The sequence below is a fragment of the Oncorhynchus keta genome, chromosome 34, assembly GCF_023373465.1.
Source record: "Oncorhynchus keta strain PuntledgeMale-10-30-2019 chromosome 34, Oket_V2, whole genome shotgun sequence".
Lineage (NCBI taxonomy): Eukaryota > Metazoa > Chordata > Actinopteri > Salmoniformes > Salmonidae > Oncorhynchus > Oncorhynchus keta.
Genome location: NC_068454.1, coordinates 50345388 through 50373251, shown reverse-complemented (window position 1 = coordinate 50373251; position 27864 = coordinate 50345388). Strand labels below are relative to the sequence as shown.

Here is a 27864-nt window from a genome sequence, read left to right as displayed (position 1 = left end):
AAATTACGAATGTGTAATTCATTTAGGAGACAAGACAAAATAATTTAAACAAATTCCTTGTATGATAAATGCTTTAATATAAACAAATCATGAATTCTAAATGGTAACAACCTCTAGTAATAAGAAATTATGTAAATACAGAGTTGTCATCTTTTTGGAAAAATGTTGCCACCTGGCTGCCAGCCTCTGTACTTCATGCTGGTTTTGGGATTGCGCCGCAATAAGGGGTCTCCTTGGTCTATGTCTTTGGGTTTATCATACACCGTGGATATGAACAAGTCTGGTTTGGCCTTTTTCACAAAGTAGGTGCTCAGCTTCTCTCCATGGTACCTGCACAAAACAGCATATTGTAATCAGGGTTTTTATTTGCCTGGATGTCAACAAGAATCATTTGTAATATCCTTCAACTTTCCGTTACCTTCCTGTACATATCCAAGTTACAAAGGCCATAGATTTAATCATCATTGTAATTATTGTGATAGTAATTGTTGCACTCACCCAAAGCCCCTCTTGCATTTAGGATGCTGTCCTTCATTCTCCAAGGCTTCTGGAATCCCTGCCTGACTGTTACCCAGGCCCTTTCCCTCCTTCCAGCCCTGCTTCTCCATCACCCGGCGACCAACACCCTAGACAACATAAAAAGATCAGTACTAGTCCTAGTACCAGGCACCAGACAGTGGAAAAATCCATTCCTGCTTTTGAGGAATTCAGACCACACCAGTTACATTCTGCCCACTAAATGAGAACAGAGTACTAGGTAAATGGGTAGACATTCCAGCAAATGCTATTGGTAGACATTCCAACAGTACCTTGTAGCGGTATTTATGAGAGAGGCGTAAAGAATGATTTTGTTCGGGCGCCAGGCAGGTATTAACCATGCCGAAAGGAAAAGAGTAGAATAGAGAGAGTACCACTACCAGACCCACACACATCAGCAGAAGAGACTGCCTAGAGTGTAGCCTGTTTACCAGATAGCCAGTGGAGAGAAAAGAGAATACACACCATATAAAACCCACATCACAGCACAGGGGTAACCCCAACAAGAATACCTCGTACAATAATACTAATAATGGCAGAGCAATTTAACAGCAACTTCATATAAGAAAGAACCCAGTCATCAACAGAGGATTTGCAATAATATGTATTATCGTCCAGTGGAGGAGTGCAGAGGGTATGAATGTGGGGGGTGTTCATAGACAACAAAGGCCTTAAAAATGTCCACAATCTTCTCGGCCACATGTCATTAGTACACCTCAATACAGTTCACATTACAATGCATAACTTGCAAGCAACCTCCCTTTTAACAAAAATGTCCACCCAAATACTTCTGCCAGGGCAATAATAGTCCAGTTCTAATGAACTTCAATGGGAAGTGCATTGGAAAAATAGAGAGTCTGTTGCAGGGTAAAGCACTGGAACGATAGAGGGAAGAGAAAAAGAGAAAGAGAACAAGAGAGATCTTAGCTGTGGTCTTCAGGCGTGCCGGTGTACTGTCTGACTGTCCGATGGTTTGTTGGTTTGTATGTTAAAGCTTCGCAACAATGTTGCTACTAATCCATGCAATCCATAACGGGCGCGGTCCCAAACGAAAACAACCACGACCTAGAGCGATTTCACCGATGATCGAGTTAAATACTTTATAAACTACACACGCTGAAAACAAACAAAACTTCTGCAGCACAGCCCACACAATCAAACTGTCGCGCCACCTAAGAGCTCCTCCCCAAAGAGCTGAATGAGCTCTCTTTATTTCCTCCTTCCTTACTGCTCATGCGCTCTTAAAGTGGCAGTGCACGGTGAAGGCTCCATGCAGATTTCGCCACAACCTTTAGGTCTCCAAATGACCCCTAGAACATAATGGTTAAATGACGAGCAGATTATTTAATTTTTGTACATTTTAAAACGCATCTCCTGCAGTTCTACACAGTTTGACATGACTTATGTCTGAAAATTGGACATATTCCCCCCAATCGCCACCCACGTAGGCCTTTTTTACATTGGCAATTTCGCCTATGCTTCAGACACACTATATGCTGAATAACATAAGCATTTCTCAGCAGTGACTTTTCTACCAAAACCAAAGCGTGGATTGCAGTCACTCCTAAGAGCAGTCTAATCTTGGTTTGCCCAGAAATTCAGTTTTTCAAATTTCTGCCCTGCTAGAGCAGCCCAGGTAAACTAAATGCCAAACGTCGGCTGGAGTGGTGTAAAGCTCGCCGCCATTGAACTCTAGAGCAGTGGAAACGCGTTCTATGGAGTGATGAATCACGCTTCACCATCTGCCCCAATGCATAGTGCCAACTTTGAAGTTTGGTGGAAGAGGAATAATGGTCTGGGGCTGTTGTTCATACTTCAAGCACCTTACTTCCAGTGAAAGGAAATATTAATGCTACAACCTACATGTTAGACTATTATGTGCTTCCAAATGTGTGGCAACAGTTTGAGGAAGGCCCTTTCCTGTTTCAGCATTACAATGCCCCTGTGCACAAAGCCTTGACCTCAACGAACACCTTTGGGATGAATTAGAATGCTGACTGTGAGCCAGGTCTAATTGCTTCAGTTCCCGGCCGGGTCCACATACTTTTGATTATGTAGTGTAGTTCTTTTAACATCCTGTGTTTTACCATTGATATGCTCTAGGCTATTTTGAAATCTTAAGGTAAGGAGCATCCAGTACTGCTGGAATGTCTTCCAATGGCATGTCCATTTTTTGAGAGAGAAATTACTGGTCACTCAAAACATTTATAAAGTATAAATTGCCCACACTTTAGATAAGGCCACACAAAAAGACTTAACTAATGATAAAATTAAAATAAATAAAAAAAGACAAATGATTAGTAAACCTACATTAAACATCTTATAGAGTAATCCATTATAAATGCTTTATTAAGTGGATTGGCACAAGGGCTTCCATACCTTTGTGAACTTCTCAAAGTTGCCGATTGGCTGATCTTGTCCTCCAGACCGGTCCTCCAGCCCCTCCCTCAGCCTCTTCTCATACCGCATGCGGACGTAGTCACGGGAGTCCATGTCACCCCCGTCTGTGTGGAGAGAGTGGCCCCCACGAGATTAATTCTCTATGTACACCATTACTACCTTTTTGCACTTCGTGCTGTTGTCTGTACCACCAACCCAAGATGGCGTAGCAGTAAGTCGTCCTGTCGTATCGTCTCTCTCTGTAAATATCGTCTCTTTTTCGTTTTAGATATTTTTCTTCGCGTATCTTTAAAAACATTTTTCTAAACCTAAGCTTCCAAATACTCTCCTGCAACCCGCCTCACCCAATGTAGCTACTTTTCCTAAAGTAGTTATATTTACTTCGGAACCGGAACCCCTCAACTGAAGCTAGCCAGCTATAACCACCAGCTATGCTAGCGGTCTTCAGCTAACCGGTCATCAGCTAACCTTTAGCTCGGAAAGCTCTCGCCAGTTCGAACAACGCGACGCTAACCAGAGCATAATGGACATATTTATTTTTTTATCCCCGGATTCCCACCGCAAACGTTACATTTTTCAGCTGGATCTTCACAACTAGCTATCGAGCTAAACCGCAACCCTGGTTGATTACTCCTGGCTAGCGTTTCCACCCACGTAGCTTGAAGCTAGCCCGGCCAGAGCTCCTGTGCTCCTAGCATACTCCTGGGCTACAATACCCGGACCCAAGACCGGTCTATCGATGTCACTGCATGAAGAGGAATAAACAGACTCACCCCATCGCGACGTCCTCCAAAGGCTAACTCTCTAGCCCTCGCCATCTCCTTGCTTGCTAATTCGGCATGCTAACTGCTAGCTTGTTTAGCCCAGGTCCGCTAACTACTACCTTGTTTACCCCGGCCTGCTAATCTGTTAGCTTGTTAGCACAGGCCTGCTAACCGTCTGCATCGCCGCGTCCCAAACACGCAGTGGCCCATATGTACTTTCTATCTCTTCCCGATTTTTAAAAATGTGTTTATACCTTCCGGAAACCTGCCTCACCCAATGTGATATGGAATCGCTATTATTTTTAATTTTTAGAACACACTCAAGAACCTCCAGAAGCTAACCAGCTAACTAGCTACAAGCTATTTAGTCATTGTTAGTTTTTTAACCTGGATAACACTCGCCAGTCCAGCCCCCCTGCCCCATCCACCGCTGCCCCCTGGACTCTGATCACTTGGCTACATAGCTGATGCACGCTGGACTGTCCATTCATCACGGTACTCCATTCTGCTTGTTTGTTTTATCTGTCGGCCCCATTGCCTAGTCAATGCCATTTTACCTGCTGTTGTTATGCTAGCTGATTAGCTGTTGTCTCACCCACTGTTTGAGCTGGCTTTCCCAATTCAACACCTGTGATTACTGTATGCCTCGCTGTATGTCTCTCTCAAATGTCAATATGCCTTGTATACTGTTGCTCAGGTTAGTTATCATTGTTTTAGTTCACAATGGAGCTCCTAGTCCCACTCCTCATACCCCTCCTTTTGTCCCACCTCCCACATATGCAGTGACCTCACCCATTACAACCAGCATGTCCAGAGATAAAACCTCTCTCATCATCACCCAGTGCCTGGGCTTACCTCCGCCGTACCCGCACCCCACCATACCCCTGTCTGCGCATTATGCCCTGAATATATTCTACCATGCCCAGAAACCTGCTCCTCTTATTCTCTGTCCCCAACGCTCTAGGCGACCAGTTTTGATAGCCTTTAGCCGCACCCTCATACTACTCCTTCTCTGTTCCGCGGGTGATGTGGAGGTAAACCCAGGCCCTGCATGTCCCCAGGCACCCTCATTTGTTGACTTCTGTGATCAAAAAAGCCTTGGTTTCATGCATGTCAACATCAGAAGCCTCCTCCCTAAGTTTGTTTTACTTACTGCTTTAGCACACTCTGCTAACTCTGATGTCCTTGCCTGAATCCTGGCTCAGGAAGGCCACCAAAAATTCAGAGATTTCCATACCCATCTATAACATCTTCCATCAAGATAGAACTGCCAAAGGGGGAGGAGTTGCAGTCTACTGCAGAGATAGCCTGCAAAGTAATGTCATACTTTCCAGGTCCATACCCAAACAGTTCAAACTACTAATTCTGAAAATTACTCTCTCCAGAAATACGTCTCTCACTGTTGCCCCTCAGCTCCCAGCTGTGCCCTGGACACCATTTGTGAATTGATTGCCCCCCCCCATCTAGCTTCAGAGTTTGTTCTGTTAGGTGACCTAAACTGGGATATGCTTAACACCCCGGCAGTCCTACAATCTAAGCTAGATGCCCTCAATCTCACACAAATCATCAAGGAACCCACCAGGTACAACCCTAACTCTGTAAGCAAGGGCACCCTCATAGACGTCATCCTGACCAACTGGCCCTCCAAATACACCTCCGCTGTCTTCAACCAGGATCTCAGCGACCACTGCCTCATTGCCTGTATCCGCTACGGTGCCGCAGTCAAACGACATTTACATTTAAGTCATTTAGCAGACGCTCTTATCCAGAGCGACTTACAAATTGGTGCTTTCACCTTATGACATCCAGTGGAACAGCCACTTTACAATAGTGCATCTAAATCTTTTAAGGGGGGTGAGAAGGATTACTTTATCCTATCCTAGGTATTCCTTAAAGAGGTGGGGTTTCAGGTGTCTCCGGAAGGTGGTGATTGACTCCGCTGTCCTGGCGTCGTGAGGGAGTGTGTTCCACCATTGGGGAGCCAGAGCAGCGAACAGTTTTGACTGGGCTGTTTTGAACGACCACCCCTCATCACTGTCAAACGCTCCCTAAAACACTTCTGTGAGCAGGCCTTTCTAATCGACCTGGCCTGGGTATCCTGGAAGGACATTGACCTCATCCCGTCAGTTGAGGATGCCTAGTCATTCTTCAAAAGGAACTTCCTCACCATTTTAGATAAGCGTGCTCCGTTCAAAAAATACAGCCCGTGGTTCACTCCAGACCTGACTGCCCTCGACCAGCACAAAAACATCCTGTGGCGGACTGCAATAGCATCGAACAGTCCCCGCGATATGCAACTGTTCAGGGAAGTCAGGAACCAATACACGCAGTCAGTCAGGAAAGCTAAGGCCAGCTTCTTCAGGCAGAAGTTTGCATCCTGTAGCTCCAACTCCAAAAAGTTCTGGGACACTGAAGTCCATGGAGAACAAGAGCACCTCCTCCCAGCTGCCCACTGCACTGAGGCTAGGGAACACGGTCACCAGCGACAAATCCATGATTATCGAAAACTTCAACAAGCATTTCTCAACGGCTGGTCATGCCTTCCGCCTGGCTACTCCTACCTCGGCCAACAGCTCCGGCCCCCCCCGCAGCTCCTCGCCCAAGCATCTCCAGGTTCTCCTTTACCCAAATCCAGATAGCAGATGTTCTGAAAGAGCTGCAAAACCTGGACCCGTATAAATCAGCTGGGCTTGACAATCTGAACCCTCTATTTCTGAAACTATCCGCCGCCATTGTCGCAACCCCTATTACCAGCCTGTTCAACCTCTCATATCGTCTGAGATCCCAAAGGATTGGAAAGCTGCCGCATTCATCCCCCTCTTCAAAGGGGGAGACACCCTGGACCCAAACTGTTACAGACCTATATCCATTCTGCCCTGCCAATCTAAGGTCTTCGAAAGCCAAGTCAACAAACAGGTCACTGATCTCGAATCCCACCGTACCTTCTCCGCTATGCAATCTGGTTTCCAAGCCGGTCACGGGTGCACCTCAGCCACACTCAAGGTACTAAACGACATCATAACCGCCATCGATAAAAGACAGTACTGTGCAGCAGTCTTCATCGACCTTGCCAAGGCTTTCGACTCTGTCAATCACCATATTCTTAATCGGCAGACTCAGTAGCCTCGGTTTTTCGGATGACTGCCTTGCCTGGTTCACCAATTACTTTGCAGACAGAGTTCAGTGTGTCAAATCGGAGGGCATGCTGTCCGGTCCTCTGGCAGTCTCTATGGGGGTGCCACAGGGTTCAATTCTCGGGCCGACTCTTTTCTCTGTATATATCAATGATGTTGCTCTTGCTGCGGGCGATTCCCTGATCCACCTCTACGCAGACAACACCATTCTATATACTTTCGGCTCGTCATTGGACACTGTGCTATCTAACCTCCAAACGAGCTTCAATGCCATACAACACTCCTTCCGTGGCCTCCAACTGCTCTTAAACGCTAGTAAAACCAAATGCATGCTTTTCAACCGATCGCTGCCTGCACCCGCATGCCCGACTATCATCACCACACTGGATGGTTCCGACCTTGAATATGTGGACACCTATAAGTACCTAGGTGTCTGGCGAGACTGCAAACTCTCCTTCCAGACCCATATCAAACATCTCCAATCGAAAATCAAATCAAGAGTCGGCTTTCTATTCCGCAACAAAGCCACCTTCACTCACGCTGACAAGCTTACCCTAGTAAAACTGACTATCCTACCGATCCTCGACTTCGGCGATGTCATCCACAAAATTGCTTCCAACACTCTACTCAGCAAACTGGATGCAGTTTATCACAGTGCCATCAGTTTTGTCACTAAAGCACCTTATACTACCCACCACTGCGACTTGTATGCTCTCGTCGGCTGGCCCTCGCTACATATTCGTCGCCAGACCCACTGGCTACAGGTCATCTACAAGGCCATGCTAGGTAAAGCTCCGCCTTATCTCAGTTCACTGGTCACGATGGCAACACCCATCCGTAGCACGCGCTCCAGCAGGTGTATCTCACTGATCATCCCGAAAGCCAACACCTCATTCGTACGTACTCTGCTGCCTGTGACTGGAACGAATTGCAAAAATCGCTGAAGTTGGAGACTTATCTCCCTCACCAACTTCAAACATCAGCTATCTGAGCAGCTAACCGATCAGCTGCAGCTGCAGCTGTACATAATCTATTGGTAAATAGCCCACCCATTTTCACCTACCTCATCCCAACAGTTTTTATTTATTTACTTTTCTGCTCTTTTGCACACCAATATCTCTACCTGTACATGATCATCTGATCATTTATCACTCCAGTGTTAATCTGCAATATTGTAATTATTCGCCTACCTCCTCATGCCTTTTGCACACATTGTATATAGACTCCCCTTTTTTTCTACTGTGTTATTGACTCGTTAATTGTTTACTACATGTGTAACTCTGTATTGTCTGTTCACACTGCTATGCTTTATCTTGGCCAGGTCGCAGTTGCAAAGTTCTCAACTAGCCTACCTGGTTAAATAAAGGTGAAATAAAAATAAATAAATAAAAAAACATGTTTGTGCCGCTGCCATGTTGTGATGCAACCACACTGTGTTGTCGTTTTTGGTCTCTTTATGTGGTTCTCACGTCTTTGTGTGTGTAGTCCTAAATTTTGAATCCCAGCCCCCATCCCCACAGGCCTTTTACATCTTGGTAGGCCATCATTGTAAATAAGAACTTGTTCTTAATTGACTTGCAAAGTTAAAACAAAACGTTAAATGTTCCTTCAAATGTCTTAAGACAGCATGCCTACCTAGTCCACTAGGATTTCAAATCAGTAAACCACGTTTCAATCCAGTTATGCCAGTAAAGTCTCGACAGCTGTGATGGAAACAGGAACTTTTGGTATAATTTCATAAAATGCCAAAATATAATTTGTTCGTTCGACTTGGTGAAATCTTTTTGTGTTGGTAAAATTAATTATGCTAGAAATGGCAGTGGAAATGCCTTTATGCGCAAATATTGAATTCAACTTGGAGTCACGCAATGACATGGTGTGTGGTCCTTCCACTACGGCTCGAAACCACAAAGTTTAAATTAGGCTACAGATTAAATCATTAATGATGAACTTCACAGGGTGGTTGGTGAAAGTGCATGGTATGAGCTTGATGCTCCGGTCCAATACATACTGAGGGTCTTATGACATGATGATGACATGATGATCGATGCTTGACTGCCGTTGTGACAAATCAAAACATTCTCGCTCTAATCTCACCATTTAGACTAGCCTTACCATACTGTATCTGCAAGCAGTTGGCTTGTGCCAAAACAAGAGTAGACACATTTGCTATTTAAACGCAACAATTTGTGACATGTGATGGAAAGACATTAAATATTCTTCAATGTTTTATTTAGTTCATGAAAACTTAAAAATAAATGTGCGCACTACGTAATCACGCACAGATTTGTATTTTCAACAAGTCAGTTTGGTGGAAACACAAGCATATTTTCTTTATGCATATTTTAGAATACTCATATGAAAATATGTTGCAAATTGGATGGAAGCCTAGCTATAGATCCTGAATTGTGAAGGAAAACATGCAGTCAGGTTACCTTTGTCATAGTAAACGCTCATGTCCACATCCCAATCATCTGCAGTTTGCTCATCAAAATCTAGGCGGAGAGAAAAAACAATAATCACTATTTGACTAATGTATAATTATGAATTTTACAAGACAGAAATATTAAATCAGAAGGGCGGATCTTTAAGAGGGCTAGTGGAGCCCCTGTTATACCTCCTTCTTCCTCTTGCCAGTACTGGGCATCAGTGTAGAAGACCAGGCCCGAGCCTCCCTTCTCCCACTTCAGCTCTATCTCTTCCTCGTAGAGCCGCTCCTTGCTGCGTTCCTGGCTCGTCACGTCCTCGTGTAGGGCCTCATGGCGCTCCCACTCCTCACAGCGGTCATCGTCCTACAGCACAGAAGAACACAAGGATCATATGCAATACAAGAAATGGCAAATGCATCTGTAAAGCCAGAGTTCACAGCAACAAGAATACTCTCATATTACCCAGCCATTGTTATGTAGGCTACTCAGATGTTTCTACCTTGAGATGTATTTCTTTACTCTGACTTTTTACCATTTTAAGCCCTTCCTCTTTTCAACATCATTCCCTTATGAACTTAACACAGCAAGTGCTGTAGCTCACAGGTTATAGGATATTTACAGTATACTCAGTAACAAATTTAGACTCACATCATCTGCATTTGACTGGGCATCCTCGTCTTCCTCTGGTATTTCAGGGTCCCCTGAGGAGTCAGTGGGCCCCTGGGTTCCTGAGGGAGGGGCCACACTACCAGGACCTGATATTTCATGCCCATCAGCTGTGAAGACACTCTCCTCAGTTGATGGTGCTAAGCTGGTGTTATGGTACTGGAAGGGCACATTACCATAGCGCCGATTGCAGCTGGTCTTGGGAAAAGCGAGGCCCAGCTTGCGTATGAGGCGTGGGGGTAGGCGGCATGACTGAATAAGCTGTAAGAATACCTTTAAGGTTGTACCCACATTACCAGCCGGCATAAGAGAAGGCGGGTTCAGCTCTGGTAAGCCCTTTAGGTCCGCCTCTGTGAAGCGTTCTGTTAGTGCCACGTGGCGCCTGTGCCCGGACTTTGTCTTGTAGGGGAATTCATCCTCATCTGAAATAAAAATGTAGATTCATTACATTTTATGAATAGCATACAAAGAGGCAGATTTTATGGTTTTATGTCTGACCTCATCCCCAGGCTATTGTCTGATGCGCAAGACAACCCATGACAAGATTGCCCACACTAGAGTAATGGTTCAGTTACAGTGCCTTCAGAAAGTATTTTACACCCTCCCTGACTTTTTCCACATTTTGTTGTGTTACAAGGTGGGATTGAAATTGATTCTAAAATTACATAAGTATTCAACCCCCCGAGCCAATACATGCTAGAATCACCTTTGGCAGCGATTACAGCTGACTCTTTAAGTCTCTACAAAAGCTTTACACACCTGGATTGTACAATACTTGCATATTATTGTTATTTTTTAAATCTTAAAGCTCTCAAGTTGGTTGTTGATCATTGCTAGACAGCCATGTTCAAGTCTCGCCATAGATATTCAAGACAATTTTTGTCAAAACTGTAGCTAGGCCACTCAGGAACATTCAATGTCATCTTGGTAAGCAACTCCAGTGCAGATTTGGCCTTGTGTTTTAGGTGATTGTCCTGCTGAAAGGTGAATGTTTCCCAGTGTCTGTTGTCAAGCAGACAACCAGGTTTTTCATCTAGGATTTTGCCTGTGCTTAGCTCTTTTCGGATTATTTTTTCCCTTGTCCTTGCTGATGACAAGAATACCCACATGATGCACCATGTTTGAAAAATAGTGGTACTCAGTGATGTGTTGCGTTGGATTTGCCCCAAACATAAAGCTTTGTATTCAGGACAAAAAAAAAAATTCAAATATTTGACACATTTGCAGTTTTACTTAAGTGCTTGCATGTTTTGGAATATTTTGTATTCTGTACAGGAGTCCTTCTTGCCACTGTCATTTAGGTTAGTTAGCATTGCGGAGTAACTACAATTTTGTTTACCCATCCTCAGTTCTCTCCTATCAGTTAGGAACGACTCTTTGTAGTGGCAGGGTATAGTGATACACCCTTCAAAGTTTAATGAATAATGTGCCGTCACCATGCTCAAATGGCAGTTTTTTTTTACCCATCTACTAATAGGTGCCCTTCTTTGCGAGGCATTGGAAAATCTCCCTAGTCTTTGTGGTAGAATCTGTGTTTGAAATTCACTGCTCGACTGCGGGATCTTATGTGTAGGTGTTACGCCCCTGAAAACAGGGGAGAAATAATCACGAGAGTGATACGGTGTTGTATTCTCAAGTCAACATTTAGTTCAATCATTTCACAAAAGTAACATTACATAACAGAAAACTCGTTATACAAATAACACAGCAAAATATCTTATTAACAACACGCATGTTCATTCACAATCGACATAAAATGGCAGCTACTCTCAGTACGACGCTATCCTTCACTTCAACCGAGCAGGGCTAATATTACTCTCTTCAAACTTAACTCTAACTTCCTCAAGACGTTACTAAAACACACCTTAAACACTCTTGACATGTTCGCTAGTTATAACATTTAAATTACTATTTTTATCATCAATAAAGTACCTGAAAACAGGGGAGAAATAATCACGAGAGTGATACGGTGTTGTATTCTCAAGTCAACATTTAGTTCAATGAGAAAAGACCGCGAATTTCCCCAGGAATATGCGTGGAGACCAGAGCAATCGATCTCCGGCTCATTAGCTTAAGAGCATTTCGTAGATCACAGATTAAAACTTTTAGGCACCACAAAATAAAGTAATCAATATAACGTTTACACATTACTCTCACAATTCGTACCCTTTGACAGATTTGAACTTTAACACAATTATATGAATGTTATCAATCTCTATCAACTAATACTGAATGCATCTTTTTAACCTTAGATGTTTTAAGATCCTCACATACTATGAACTTACTAATACTTTTCAATGTATAACAGGCTATGAATATGTCCTTTAACCTGTCACATAGGGTACAGAGATGAGGTAGTCATTAAAAAAAAAAATCATGTTAACTATTAGCACACAGTGAGTTCAGCAATTTACTCCTGAACTTACTTGCCATAACAAAAGGGGTTGATGCAAGACATTTCAGCTTTTTATTTATTTGTAAAAATGTTGAAAAACATAATTATACTTTGAAATTATGGGGTATTGTGTCTAGGTCAGTGACACAATCTCAATTTAATACATTTGAAATTCAAACTGTAACAACAAAACGTGGGAAAATGATATGTACATACATATACATTTTGTAATTAATCAAGCCACTGAAATACCTTTTGGGGACGATTTCCAAAGAACAAGCTAACTATCAAAGTTAGCTAACGTTAGCTCGCTAACATCTTCATAGCTAGCAGCATGGAGTCAGGACATAACCAAACTGTTGCTGAGATAATGGATGTTGAAACGTCCAAGGAGAAAAGAGGCATTGCTGAAACTCATTCATATGCTTGCAGTGTAAAACTGGGGGTGAATGTGATTCATACCCTAATACCCCAACCAAGGAGCAACTTCCAAAGAAGTTGAGAAGTGAACCATCACTGAGGCAGCTACAGGACAACATCGTCCGCATCCTCGCGGCTAAAATCAAAGAGTGCAGCTGACATCATGGACTTGGTTAAAAAGAACACTCAGCATCGTTAACCTGAGGAAAGCGATTGATTTCAATGCTGAGGAAGTAAATACTCTGAAGCAGCAGAACGCAACATTGAAAACTCAGGTTGCAAATCAGGAGAAGAAACTCACTGAAATGGAGTAAACAAGACTGACCGGTATAGTCGGAGATGGAATCTTCGAATTTATGGAATCACAGAAAGATCTGACGAGAACATCAAAACAAAAGTGAAGGACATTTGCAGGGCAATAGTCCCGGAGGACGAGCAAAATGTTGTTGCAGGTTCTCTGGATGTAGTGCAGTGCCTGGGTAGGCTGAGAGATGGGGAGAACCAGCCACCACGACCAGTGATCATGAAATTAATCTCCAGGACAGCGAGGGATCTGACATGGAAAAGTGCAAAGAAAAATGACTATTTAAAGAACAACAACCCGAGCAGTTGACAAAGAAGCTCGGAATCGTCTGTGGCCGATGATTGAGAGGGCAAGGAAAGAGGGGAAAAGTGCATACTTTGCGGGAGCCAAGGCTTTGTTAAATGGAAGGGAAATTTGCACTGATGCCTAGCTTGATGACGACTGGATTTACCAAGTGAATGGTGCAGGACTGATTTTTATTTGCAACTGATAAAATGTATTTAAGGAAAGAGCATTATTTGTGTGAACCAATTATTTTATGGCAGGGAAATTCACTTAATGTTAGCTTGATTTGTTATTTGTTTTACCAATCTATGGCACAATGTTATTTGCAATTGTATAAAAATATACTTTAGGTCTACCACCTGCATGGTGCAAAGGACTGTTTGTATTTGCAACTAGAAAGAACGTTTCATTTTGTGAGAACCCGGTCCATGTGAACGTATACAAGTTTAATATTCTTCATATAGTCACTGTGATAGTAAATGTCAATTTCTGTTTTTTCTATTAATGCCAGGGAAATCCGTAAAATGAAAAGGACATCTATATTTTTGTATTGTAAAAGGCCCCAACTTTTATTTAATTCCACAGATACTGCGTATTGGAAATGTCAAATGGGGGAATGATATTCGGCACCAATGGGTCAGTAGGTGACGCAATTTTAAAAGGCAACTTTAAAGGTCATGAAGCAGGTAATACAGGGAGATGGATTGTGCTATTGATAGATGTCAACCACATTCAATTCCTTGTTGTTAATACTTATGCTACCAATAACAAGTCAAGTAACTATTTTATTTAGAGACATCGAGAGGAAAGGAAGTAAAATGTCTACATTTCCATTGGCCAAAGTAAAACGGGGTGGATATTTTAATAACAATATTACATGATAATCTAGATATAATTGCTATCCTTAGGAGGCCATCTGTTTGTGAGATAAGGAATATATGTCTATGGTTAGGTGTTCTATATATGTAGAGACATAAGAACCCAGATAAGAATATGTTTACATGGAGAACCAAAGATGTATCTATACAATCCCATATTGATTTATGGCTGACAAGGTTGATACAGTCTCAATTGAACCATCGATTTTGACAGACCACAAAGGGATTTCGATAAAGATAAATATGAATGGTTTGTCAACAAAAAAAGTTAGTATAGGTTACTGGAAAATGAATAAGAATTTACTAGAGAATGTTGTTTTTGATTCAATTCCACGTGGGAGTTGTATTTTTTAAATGTTTATTCCTGTGTGGTTGAAGTAATAGCGTTACATGAAAATACATTAATTGGCAATATTAAAATCCTCAGAGAAATGTAGTAATAAACAGATTAGGAATATTGTTTGTGATACACTTCCCTCAGCAGGACTTATTGGGTAGAATATCTATGGTGATATACAACGTAGGAAAGCATGGAAAATTGCTAACAAAATAATGTATCAGTAACAAGGTAGAGGTTTCATGTAAAATGTTACGTAGAATTTATCCTGTGAAACATGTTTTGGAAAGATTCAAGCTGAATGTTGACTATAATTGTGAGTTTTTACCAGTATTTATAGTATCATTTTTTTGGATTGACACACACAACTTTATTACATACAGGACCGGTTGTACAAGTTAATGGTTTTGAAATGATTTTTTCAGAAATATTGACATTAATAAAGATACATTTAATTCAATTGCTAATAATACTAGGTACATTTTATATTCACAAATGCAAATTCTCAAATTCCAAACCTAGCATTTTTTTACTTTGTAAAATGAATTTAAACAATATGGCACTACTTCATTAACTAAAATGAAAAACAAAAAGGCAATTAAAACGTGTATTATTAATGAATATGATTTGTTTGTTTAGGATTCCTGGCAATATAAAACGTTTATGTATGCTTGTTTGCATGTGACTATTCCTCTTGTTTGTTGATTTTTGTTAATAAAAAATAAATATATATATATATATAAGTTAAAAAAAGACGCCCGAGATCCCGAATTGGGCTGGAATCCAATCACATTACATTTGAACCCCTTAGCCCTCGCACTAGCCACTTTCCCTCGGGAGAATCCCCGTCGAATCCAGGGCTGCGTTTCAAAATCAAGTAGACAGCCCTCGGCCGTAAACCCTCACGCTTCGAACACACCGACTGTGTTTTTGCATCACTGCTGCATAACAGCAGTAGCGCAGCTAGGCAACTATACTGATGCATGTATCTTTTGCAGCTGGTCGCATGCGGTTGGACACATTGAGAAGAAAATCATTTTCACAGTATTCTCAAAACCATGTCTTTGACACAACTACTGACACCTACAGGGACATAAACACAAAAAAATACTGCTTTGAGACAAGTGTCCACAATAGTAGGATTTGCAGGTCAGTAAAGTAGTGATCTTGTGCTAGATGTGGTTAGCTAGCTAGCTAATGTAGCTTGCTAACCTAGCCAATGAGGTGTGTGAAAGAAAGTCATAAATTATTCTAGTTACTACGCCTGATAACTTACCAAATAATTATGTTTGAAAGAGTGTGAATGTCAGGTAATTAATAATAGAAATGGTAGATACTACTGTACTAGAGGTCGACCGATTATGATTTGATTTTTCAACGCAGATACCGATTATTGGAGGACCAAAAAGGCAGATACCGATTAATCGGACGATTATTTAAACATTTGTAATAATGACAATTACAACAATACTGAGTTAACTTATTTTAACTTAATATAAAACATCAATAAAATCAATTTAGCCTCAAATAAATAATGAAACATGTTCAATTTGGTTTAAATAATGCAAAAACAAAGTGTTGAAGAAGAAAGTAATATGTGCCATGTAAAAACGTGCCATGTACAATATGTGCCACGTAAAAAAGCTAATGTTTAAGTTCCTTGCTCAGAACATGAGAACATATGAAAGTTGGTGGTTCCTTTTAACATGAGACTTCAATATTCCAAGGTAAGAGGTTTTAGACTATTTCTCTGTATACCATTTGTATTTCATATACCTTTGACTATTGGATGTTCTTATAGGCACTATATTATTGCCAGTGTAACAGTATAGCTTCCGTCCCCCGCCTCGCCCCTACCTGGGCTCGAACCAGGAACACATCGACAACAGCCACACTCAAAGCATCGTTACCCATCGCTCCACAAAAGCCACGGCTCTTGCAGCGCAAGGGGAATAACTACTCCAAATCTAAAAGCGAGTGACGTTTGAAACAGTATTAGCGTACACCCAGCGAACTAGTTAGCCATTTCACATTAGTTACACCAGCCATTAGGCTGATAGGCTTGAAGTCATAAACAGCGCCGTGCTTGCGAAGAGCTGCTGGCAAAACGCACGGAAGTGCTGTTTGAATAAATGATTACGGGCCTGCTGCTACTCAGTCCGACTGCTCTATCAAATATAACATAATAACACACAGAAATACGAGCCTTTGGTTATTAATATGATCGAATCCGGAAACTATCGTTTCGAAAACAAAACGTTTATTATTTCAGTGAAATACAGAACCGTTCGGTATTTTATCTAACGGGTGGCATCCCTAAGTCTAAATATTCTTGTTACATTGCACAACCTTCGATGCATGTCATAATTCCGTAAAATTCTGGCAAATTAGTTCGCAATGAGCCAGGCAACCCAAACTGTTGCATATACCCTGACTCTGCATGTAATGAATGCAAGAGAAATGATACAATTTCACCTAGTTAATATTGCCTGCTAAACTGGATTAGTAGTTATAACTAGTGATTATGATGGATTGTTTTTTATAAGATAAGTTTAATGCTAGCTAGCAATTTACCTTGGCTTCTACTGCATTTGCGTAACAGGCAGGCTACTCGTGGAGTGCAATGGTTAGAGCGTTGGACTAGTTAACTGTGCGGTTGCAAGATTGAAACCCCTGAGCTGACAAGGTGAAAATCTGGCAGTTAACCCACAGGTCCTAGGCAGTCATTGAAAATAAGAATGTGTTCTTAACTGACTTGCCTAGTTAAATAAAAAGGTATCAAATTTTATTTTATAAAATAAAAATCGGCGCCCAAAAATACTGATTTCCGATCGTTATGAACACTTGAAAAATCGGCCCTAATTAATCGGCCATTCCGATTAATCGGTCGACCTCTATACTGTACCCCTGATAATTTGGTCAGATAACCGTGTGCCTGAGTGTACAGTAGGTGACATGTTCATGATAGCTATCTAATAACTATAGTTATCCTAGGTAATGGTTTGGCTTATCTCTGTGTAGAAGAAGATTTTAGGAGGAAGTGGAGAGGACTCAGTGACAGAGAGAGAAGGGCAGAGGTCTGGGTCAGCCGCTTCAGGCCAGCAGCCTTGGCGCTTCTGCCACATTTTCTTTTCTGGGTCCATTTATTGTGCCTATGGCAACGAGTGGCAATATTAAAGCCAGACCCTCTACTACGTCATCCACAAGTGTTGTCGCCACCGGTGCACCAAGACCCTCAATGTCATCTACAAGTGCGACCATCGCCTCCACCGGTGCAGCGAGACCCTCTACAACATCTACATCATCCACAAGTATGACCACCACCGGTGCAGCCATGGAAGATGATGAAATGGAGGAAGCACCTCTGGATCTAGGACCACCTTATTATGAACCTCACGGAAGTGACCACTGAGGATCTCGTTGAACAGGATGTGGCCGTGGAGAGAAACAGAGAGAAACGAAGAGGAACAACGTCACACCAGGTGTCATCGGAGGTACCAGCCCCCAGAGCCACTCAACTAATTTCAGCAGAGGCTCCTCCAAGCTGTCGAGAGGGATGCAGCCCAATCTGATGCTCACAGGAAGGAGGATGAAGAGACCCTCTTTGCCATAAGCCTGGTGCCAACACTGAACAGGCTGCCCCAGCAAAGAAAAGCAGCAAGGGTTAAAATGTATCAGCTGCTTTTCAAAGTATACTGACGTTAATGGGACAGGGAAGGGGTTAAGGTGTGGTCTTTACTCCCAAATGTCACTTAAATATAGCTTCCAAATGAAGAGAATGATACATGAAGTAATTTTAGGGAAAAAAAATGCAATTTTATGGACAACAGTGGATGGTTCTTAAAATAACCTTTGCGTTATGGGGCTCTTAAAAGAGCCGTTTCACTCCACGGCATACTGCCATGGGACTTCACCTGCTGGCGATGAGAAGTAGGTGGTCAGCTTCTCCCTCACCTGGAGTGCCTGTCTGGGGGTGTTGTTGGCACCTGCCCTGGTGACATCAGGAAGGTGACCATTTGGCGTGCCCATCTCCATCCAGAGCGGATCCTGGACTGTCTGGGGGTGTTGTTGGCACCTGCCCTGGTGACATCAGGAAGGTGACCATTTGGCGTGCCCATCTCCATCCAGAGCGGATCCTGGACTGACCTCCGCAGGTAGTTGTGGAGAACACATGATGCATTCAGGCAGGCAATCGACATTTGAGGGGCTGAGACCAAGCACTCTCCGATACATTCTCCACCGGGCTGCCAGAATCCCAAAGGCGCATTCAACAACAAACCTCGCCCTGGACAGTCATTTGTTAAAGATCCTTACAGGCTTTGGCAATGGCAGGTGGCGTCCAGCGTAGGGCCTCATGAGGTTGGGTCTTAAAGGGAAGGCCTCATCGCCGACGAAGACCTGGGGAACAGGCCCCAGGTCTTTAGCCCCAGTGAGTGATGCAGGTGGTGAAATCTCCAGGGTGCCATCCTGAAGTGGCACCCGGAGGGTCCCGCCATCACTTCCCTTGCCGTAAGCACTAACATCGACAACGGGGAAACAGTAGATGGCATCTACTACAGCCAAGAGTACAACTGAATATGTACCCTTGTAGTTGTAGAATTGCGAAGCTGAGCACGGTGGAGCCTGGATTACTACATGTTTCCTGTCAATGGAGCCAAGACAGTTGGGGAAATTCCACCTCTCCAGGAACTCGGCAGCGATGGCCCTCCAGTCTTCCTCCTTGGGGACAGGCATGTATTCACCAACCAGACAGTTCCAAATGGCTTGTGCCACAGAGGGGACAATGCCTGTCACAGTGGACCGTCCAACTCAGAAGCTGAACCCTATGGTCATGTAGGAGTCCCCTGTCGCCAAGAATCTAAAATATAATTCAAAATAATGATCAATATTGTGTGTAACTTGAATTCCACCCACATATTATATCTACTCATATAGCTACCACATTCCTGTTCATTATGCTCTACTAATTAGACACTCATGTAACACTCATCAACCATCATTAACAATGCCTTGAAACAGTACAATTCAGTCTATGACTATATCAATAAACTGTAGTCCAGGCCAACTCTACTCTTAGAAAGAATGGTACTATCTACTTAAAAGGGTTCTCTGGCTGTCCCCATAGGGACAGCCAGGTAGTACAGTTCCAGGTAGTACCCCTTTTGGTTCCAAGTAGAACCCTATTGGGTTCCATGTATTAAGTATTATACCTGGAACCAAAAAGGGTTATCCTGTGGGGAAAGCAGAAGGACACTTTTGGAACCTTTCTCTGTGTGTATGCGAGTCCAATAAGAATGTAATGAATGACTGTCTTGAACAACAATGGGTGCTTGAGAAGACTAGCCTACCTTCATCAGGGCAGAAGGCACCTTTCTTTTCATTTGGTAACATTGCATAATTAAAAAAGGATTATAAACCAACTTTGGGAAAAGGTATAGTCCCAATTAACATTCTGTAAAAGTACATCTGATGTCAAATAGGGTCTATTAACTAGAGCCCTTTAGCTAGCTAGTTTGCACATAAAAACAATGTATCAAATATCAATCACTTATGGTTTCAAAGGCTTTAAAAATGTACTAGAATGTACCTTACCGGAGACAAATCGCCAGGTGTTAAACTGGGCTGATGGACTCCCGGTAGTTGGTATCCACCCGGGTGATCCTGGCTCCAACCACCTGGAGCAGGTGATCGAACTGGCTTCAGTCGACTGTGGGTTTCTGAACATGACGCGGCAACCAAATGGAGTTATTTTGGATATAAAAATAATCTTTATGGAACAAAATGAACATTTATTGTGTAACTGGGAGTCTCGTGAGTTTAAACATCCAAAGATCAAAGGTAAGCGATTCATTTTATTGCTTTTCTGACTTTTGTGACAAATCTACTTGGCTGCTAGCTGTTTATAATATTTTATCTACTGAGAAAGATGTCCTTACATAAACGCTTGGTATGCTTTCGCCGAAAAGCTTTATTAAAAGCTGTGTTTTGCTATACTGCACTTGTGATTTCATGAAAATTAAATATTTTTAGTAATTTAATTTGAATTTGGCGCTCTGCAATTCAGCTGATGTTGACGAAAATGATCCCGCTAACGGGATGGGTGCATATATTGGAGTGGCCATCACAAAGCCCTGCCCTCAATCCTATATAAAATTTGTGGGCAGAACTGAAAAGGCGTGTGCGAGCAAGGAGGCCTACAAACCTGACTCAGTTACACCAGCTCTGTCAGGAGGAATGGGCCAAAATTCACCCAACTTATTGTGGTAAGTTTGCGGAAGGCTACCTGAAACATTTGACCCAAGTTAAACAATTTAAAGGCAATGCTACCAAATAGTAATTGAGTGCATGTAAACCTCTGACCCCCTGGGAATGATGAAAGAAATAAAAGCTGAAATAAATGATTAGTGTAGTGTCAACAACGCAGCTACTGCCAGCTAGCCTACTTTAGCAGTACTGTATCATTTTAATCATTTTAGTCAATAAGATTCTTGCTACGCAAGCTTAACTTTCTGAACATTCGAGACGTGTAGTCCACTTGTCATTCCAATCTCCTTGCATTAGCGTAGCCTTTTCTGTAGCCCGTCAACTATGTGTCTGTCTATCCCTGTTCTCTCCTCTCTGCACAGACCATACAAACGCTCCACACCGCGTGGCCGCGACCACCCTAATCTGGTGGTCCCAGCGCGTACGACCCACGTGGAGTTCCAGGTCTCCGGTAGCCTCTGGAACTGCCGATCTGCGGCCAACAAGGCAGAGTTCATCTCAGCCTATGCCTCCCTCCAGTCCCTTGACTTCTTGGCACTGACGGAAACATGGATCACCACAGATAACACTGCTACTCCTACTGCTCTCTCCTCGTCCGCCCACGTGTTCTCGCACACCCCGAGAGCTTCTGGTCAGCGGGGTGGTGGCACCGGGATCCTCATCTCTCCCAAGTGGTCTTTCTCTCTTTCTCCCCTTACCCATCTGTCTATCGCCTCCTTTGAATTCCATGCTGTCACAGTTACCAGCCCTTTCAAGCTTAACATCCTTATCATTTATCGCCCTCCAGGTTCCCTCGGAGAGTTCATCAATGAGCTTGATGCCTTGATAAGCTCCTTTCCTGAGGACGGCTCACCTCTCACAGTTCTGGGCGACTTTAACCTCCCCACGTCTACCTTTGACTCATTCCTCTCTGCCTCCTTCTTTCCACTCCTCTCCTCTTTTGACCTCACCCTCTCACCTTCCCCCTACTCACAAGGCAGGCAATACGCTCGACCTCATCTTTACTAGATGCTGTTCTTCCACTAACCTCATTGCAACTCCCTCCAAGTCTCCGACCACTACCTTGTATCCTTTTCCCTCTCGCTCTCATCCAACACTTCCCACACTGCCCCTACTCGGATGGTATCGCGCCGTCCCAACCTTCGCTCTCTCTCCCCCGCTACTCTCTCCTCTTCCATCCTATCATCTCTTCCCTCTGCTCAAACTTTCTCCAACCTATCTCCTGATTCTGCCTCCTCAACCCTCCTCTCCTCCCTTACTGCATCCTTTGACTCCTATGTCCCCTATCCTCCAGGCCGGCTCGGTCCTCCCCTCCCGCTCCGTGGCTCGACGACTCATTGCGAGCTCACAGAACAGGGCTCCGGGCAGCCGAGCGGAAATGGAGGAAAACTCGCCTCCCTGCGGACCTGGCATCCTTTCACTCCCTCCTCTCTACATTTTCCTCCTCTGTCTCTGCTGCTAAAGCCACTTTCTACCATTCTAAATTCCAAGCATCTGCCTCTAACCCTAGGAAGCTCTTTGCCACCTTCTCCTCCCTCCTGAATCCTCCCCCTCCTCCCTCTCTGCAGATGACTTCGTCAACCATTTTGAAAAGAAGGTCGACGACATCCGATCCTCGTTTGCTAAGTCAAACGACACCGCTGGTTCTGCTCACACTGCCCTACCCTATGCTCTGACCTCTTTCTCCCCTCTCTCTCCAGATGAAATCTCGCGTCTTGTGACGGCCGGCCGCCCAACAACCTGCCCGCTTGACCCTATCCCCTCCTCTCTTCTCCAGACCATTTCCGGAGACCTTCTCCCTTACCTCACCTCGCTCATCAACTCATCCCTGACCGCTGGCTACGTCCCTCCCGTCTTCAAGAGAGCGAGAGTTGCACCCCTTCTGAAAAAACCTACACTCGATCCCTCCGATGTCAACAACTACAGACCAGTATCCCTTCTCTCTTTTCTCTCCAAAACTCTTGAGCGTGCCGTCCTTGGCCAGCTCTACCGCTATCTCTCTCAGAATGACCTTCTTGATCCAAATCAGTCAGGTTTCAAGACTAGTCATTCAACTGAGACTGCTCTTCTCTGTATCACGGAGCGCTCCGCACTGCTAAAGCTAACTCACTCTCCTCTGCTCTCATCCTTCTAGACCTATCGGCTGCCTTCGATACTGTGAACCATCAGATCCTCCTCTCCACCCTCTCCGAGTTGGGCATCTCCGGCGCGGCCCACGCTTGGATTGCGTCCTACCTGACAGGTCGCTCCTACCAGGTGGCGTGGCGAGAATCTGTCTCCTCACCACGCGCTCTCACCACTGGTGTCCCCCAGGGCTCTGTTCTAGGCCCTCTCTTATTCTCGCTATACACCAAGTCACTTGGCTCTGTCATAACCTCACATGGTCTCTCCTATCATTGCTATGCAGACGACACACAATTAATCTTCTCCTTTCCCCCTTCTGATGACCAGGTGGCGAATCGCATCTCTGCATGTCTGGCAGACATATCAGTGTGGATGACGGATCACCACCTCAAGCTGAACCTCAGCAAGACGGAGCTCCTCTTCCTCCCGGGGAAGGACTGCCCGTTCCATGATCTCGCCATCACGGTTGACAACTCCATTGTGTCCTCCTCCCAGAGCGCTAAGAACCTTGGCGTGATCCTGGATAACACCCTGACGTTCTCAACTAACATCAAGGCGGTGTCCCGTTCCTGTAGGTTCATGCTCTACAACATCCGCAGAGTACGACCCTGCCTCACACAGGAAGCGGCGCAGGTCCTAATCCAGGCACTTGTCATCTCCCGTCTTGATTACTGCAACTCGCTGTTGGCTGGGCTCCCTGCCTGTGCCATTAAACCCCTACAACTCATCCAGAACGCCGCAGCCCGTCTGGTGTTCAACCTTCCCAAGTTCTCTCACGTCACCCCGCTCCTCCGCTCTCTCCACTGGCTTCCAGTTGAAGCTCGCATCCGCTACAAGACCATGGTGCTTGCCTACGGAGCTGTGAGGGGAACGGCACCTCAGTACCTCCAGGCTCTGATCAGGCCCTACACCCAAACAAGGGCACTGCGTTCATCCACCTCTGGCCTGCTCGCCTCCCTACCACTGAGGAAGTACAGTTCCCGCTCAGCCCAGTCAAAACTGTTCGCTGCTCTGGCCCCCCAATGGTGGAACAAACTCCCTCACGACGCCAGGACAGCGGAGTCAATCACCACCTTCCGGAGACACCTGAAACCCCACCTCTTCAAGGAATACCTAGGATAGGGTAAGTAAGGGTAAGTAATCCTTCTCACCCCCCCCCCCAAAAAAAAAGATTTAGATGCAAGTGGCTGTTCCACTGGATGTCATAAGGTGTATGCACCAATTTGTAAGTCGCTCTGGATAAGAGCGTCTGCTAAATGACTTAAATGTAAATGTAAATCATTCTCTACCATTATTCTGACATTTAATATTCTTAAAATAAAGTGGTGATTCCAACTGTTTTAAGACAGGGAATTTTTTACTAGGATTAAATGTCAGGAATTATGGAAAACTGAGTTTAAATGTATTTTTGTATGTAAACTTCCGACTTCAACTGTACGTAAATGTTTAATATCCATAATTTGTATGATTATTTATTTGAATTGTGAGCCCTCCAGTTTCACTGGAAGTTGTCCCGCTAGCGTGCCGCCTATTAAGGCACAAACATGTATCGTAAAATTGTTTTTGTTTGGTTAGCTTTTGGAAACGTTAGCTAGCACATACAACTTTCCCTGACACACTTTATTGTCGAATGGCTAGTATTCGATGTGATGTCTGCGGACGTCTTCTCTTCTAGCCAAGATAGGAAATGCAATCTTAATTGACTGTAGCGCATATAAAGCATACACAAGATCTACCGGTGGTTCCATGATGAATGAAAACAAAACTGAGGGACGAACGAGTGATGAATTTACGTGAAAGAACAGTCAATTTAAAATTCATTCATTCTTCGTTTGCACTGCAAGTGTCAACTCATCATATGTCATGAAATGTCATAAGTGTCCACTTAATTTGAGGGCTGAAGGTGTGTCTTTGAGGTGTTTGGAATGCAGCCTTTGACCACTTGGGAGGTTGACATGACCCACAATTCAATGCAAACTGTAGTCACGTGTCAAACTTCGGTGGCCGCGAAGTGTCAAATTTAATCAACATGGCTGCATTTTTGGCATGCGAGACAAAATTATCTAACTAGCTTGCTTAAACAATAGATATAGATGACATTGATTTTAGCATTGGCAAATGGGAATGATGCTCAAATTGGCTTAGTCGTAGTGAGGAGCCTATAAAACAAAAAAGCTACCTTCATACATTTTGGGGGGAATTCTGAAATGTATTGTAATAAATGCCCAAACTGTAAAACTAGCTGGCCACCTATGGGTAACTGTAGCTAGCTACCTGACAGGAGTGTTTGTTAGCTCTGTTAGATTGATAGGTACATTCTTAGCTTGAGGTTGGTCATTTTTAACCTCAATTTCAAGATATCCACCAAGGACATTGCCTCTCGATCATCAATCTCTCGCTTGAGCAAGCAACATTTAAGGTACACTAGGATGTGACAATGTAAAAGGTTGAGATGTAATTATCAAATCAGTAAAGCAGAAGCCAAGGGGTCAAAGAAGAAGCCAAAGAACAATGTTTAAAAACAAATGTTGTGAAACAGGGAGAGAAAGGGAAGACAACCTGTGTAAGATCTAGAAAAGGTGGGGCAGGGCCAAGAATAAAGGGAGGAAAATGTAGTCACAAGGTTGAGACTGGGACACACAAGGCTCCTGAGCTGACAAGGTAAAAATCTGTCTTTCTGCCACGGAGCAAGGCAGTTAACCCACTGTTCCCCGGCACCGATGACGATTATTAAGGCAGCTCCCCGCACCTCTCTGATTCAGAGGGGTTTAGTTAAATGCGGAAGACATGTTTCATTTGAGTCCATTCAGTTGTACAACTGACTAGGTATCCCCCTTTCCATTCCAATAGTGCACTGACATTGGTAGGGAAACATCTGACTGGGAGGTGTGATCATTGTCAGGAGGAGATGGAGACAGTGGAACATGTTCTATTTAAGTGCAGGAAATATGTGAGGGAAAGGGTGCGATTGTTATTACATTTGGGGAGTAATGGGGTTGAACAGCCAGGATTAAGTGAACTGCTTGGGATATCTTCAGTGGATGTAGTATTAAATTATGCATTGGTTGGATGCCAACCACCATATAAAATCCACAGAAGACTATGTAAATGTCATTCAGGGGCTGAGGGTTGTCTACTTTGTTTTTGGACTGCAGTTGGACATCCGATGGGTTCAAACCTATTTTTCCCAGTCTGACTTGATGCCATTTTCATGATTTATGGCCATTTTTTTCCTTCTGTGGCCTCCATTGATTTAGCCGCTCTAATTTTGGCCATCCTACAAGGGTAAAAACTCCAATCATTTAACAAATGATGGTATAGTTGTGAGGTTTGGACCATTGGTTTTCTTAGAGTAGGCCTATTATCTACACAATTAACATTATTTTACCCATTGGTGAAAAGATGCGTTTTTGATTGGACATCCTGTCCCCCCTGACCTAGCCCAACAGCCAGCAGATAGCGATATTGAGTTATTTAATCTTTTGGGGGCTCCAGAGTGGCACAGTGGTCTAAGACACTGCATCTCAGTGCTTGAGGCGTCACTACAGACACCCTGGTTCGAATCCAGGCTGTATCACAACCGACCGTGATTGGGAGTCCCATAGGGTGACGCACAATTGGCCAAGCATCGTCTGGGTTTGGCCGGTGTTGGCTGTCATTGTAAGTAAAAATGTGTTCTTACCTGACTTGCCTAGTTAAAAAAATATATACAAATCCGTCCAAACGCATGGTATGCAGCCAGCAATACACTCATGTACACTTGGACCAATTCATACTTAAAATTCTCTATTCAGGCTGCAAAGGTTTCAATGTGCTCCTTAAATAGAAACGTTAAATATGCATGCTTTCTGAAACACCTTTATCCACCACCATGCTAAAGTGGCCTAGGAATGCTAGTAAGGATGTAAGGTATTGCGTTCAGCCATTCAAGATGCAGCCGTCTACCCCTGGCTGAACACAGGGCTCAATATCAGGAAGCAGGATTAGCCACTAACGTGGTGAAAAAAAAAAACGTATGCTTTCTTCATGGAACATTTTTCCATCCTTCTCACCATTAAATATAGTTAATGAGGAAATCGACGCATTTTCAGCCTGAATGTAAAAATGTTTTACGTACAAACCGGTCAAAACGTACAAATGTTCATGATATCGTAGGACATCTATTTATTAGACCGTTAGAATATGGCTTGAAGCCCAGATGTTCTAGTGTTAATGACTCCAAATACATACTAACCTGTGGAAGGTGATACTTTCACTTTTCTTATCACACAACGCCTCGCAAGCCAGTTGCCCTTCGAGTCGATCCATTGATTCCCCGCGTACATTTTGACCAATCTGGCCGCCTCATTTGAAGGTACCGATATTACGCAACAACATGTTTTTATACTCTTCGGCGAAGATCCACTCTCTGTGCCATTCTCGACATCTGTGGATGGCATTTCTGTTGTCGGAATGTCTTTACTCGTATGGTCTGACATGTTGACTTGGGTGCCCTCGGACTCCTTCAAAATCTCCGGTCGATGTCGGTAATGGAAACACAAGAAACCATTGCTTTCTATGAATTGACTAAAAAAGTTTCGAAGGTTAGCAGATCGAAAGGCAGCAGGTATATTGCTAACAGCAAAGTACATAGCCGAGCTGGATTCAGCCATATTTGATTGTTTGTTGTCGACCAACGTCATTACGGAAGTGATCGAGAAGACGACAGGTTGTGTCAGCAACAAACGAAAATGTAAAACCATAGCGCCATCTACTGCATGGAGGAAGCATGTTAGACCACCTAAAATTGCTAGGTGTGCGTGCTGGCTATAGTCAAAACGAATTGTATTGTCACATGCTTCATAAACAACAGGTGTAGACTTTTAAAAATATATTTTACCTTTATTTAACTAGGCAAGTCAGTTAAGAACAAATTGTTATTTTCAAT

The 27864-nt window shown here is 43.6% G+C and overlaps 3 protein-coding genes and 1 long non-coding RNA gene across 6 annotated transcripts in view; 2 read left to right on the top strand and 2 right to left on the bottom strand.

Moving 5' to 3' along the window:
* Positions 1-27864, top strand: part of LOC127915127 (uncharacterized) — a 1101500-nt gene that overhangs the window by 256024 nt on the left and 817612 nt on the right. The window contains exon 1 of one of the 3 annotated variants that reach the window (XM_052493991.1): positions 22382-22743. The exons of the other annotated variants lie outside the window; for them this stretch is intronic. The gene's annotated coding sequence lies outside the window, so the exon portion shown is untranslated. Of the gene's footprint in view, positions 1-22381; positions 22744-27864 lie in introns of those variants that run through there. 3 annotated transcript variants of the gene reach the window in all.
* On the bottom strand, positions 54-27614 carry gpatch3 (G patch domain containing 3). Its single transcript, XM_035750426.1, has 7 exons — positions 27172-27614; positions 9913-10352; positions 9453-9627; positions 9271-9330; positions 2917-3041; positions 499-626; positions 54-330 (listed from the first exon to the last, which is right to left on the bottom strand). Exons 1-7 carry the CDS (start codon positions 27587-27589, stop codon positions 147-149), a joined length of 1530 nt encoding a protein of 509 aa, XP_035606319.1. The 5' UTR covers positions 27590-27614; the 3' UTR covers positions 54-146.
* Positions 11555-21739, bottom strand: LOC127915132 (uncharacterized). The gene is made up of 2 exons (XR_008090262.1): positions 20142-21739; positions 11555-19407 (listed from the first exon to the last, which is right to left on the bottom strand). It is a non-coding gene; the product is annotated as an uncharacterized LOC127915132 (long non-coding RNA).
* On the top strand, positions 22923-24080 carry LOC127915128 (uncharacterized). Its single transcript, XM_052493997.1, has 2 exons — positions 22923-23055; positions 23265-24080. Exon 2 carries the CDS (start codon positions 23310-23312, stop codon positions 24057-24059), a length of 750 nt encoding a protein of 249 aa, XP_052349957.1. The 5' UTR covers positions 22923-23055; positions 23265-23309; the 3' UTR covers positions 24060-24080.

Excerpts from the sequence above, each read along its gene's own strand:
- gpatch3 (XM_035750426.1), bottom strand. The coding sequence starts at position 27,589 with ATGGCTGAATCCAGCTCGGCTATGTACTTTGCTGTTAGCAATATACCT. Across the intron at positions 627-2,916 it reads ACTTTGAGAAGTTCACAAAG|GGTGTTGGTCGCCGGGTGAT; the intron begins GTATGGAAGCCC and ends TATGTTGTCTAG. Across the intron at positions 331-498 it reads AAATGCAAGAGGGGCTTTGG|GTACCATGGAGAGAAGCTGA; the intron begins GTGAGTGCAACA and ends TGTTTTGTGCAG.
- LOC127915128 (XM_052493997.1), top strand. The coding sequence starts at position 23,310 with ATGACGGATCACCACCTCAAGCTGAACCTCAGCAAGACGGAGCTCCTC.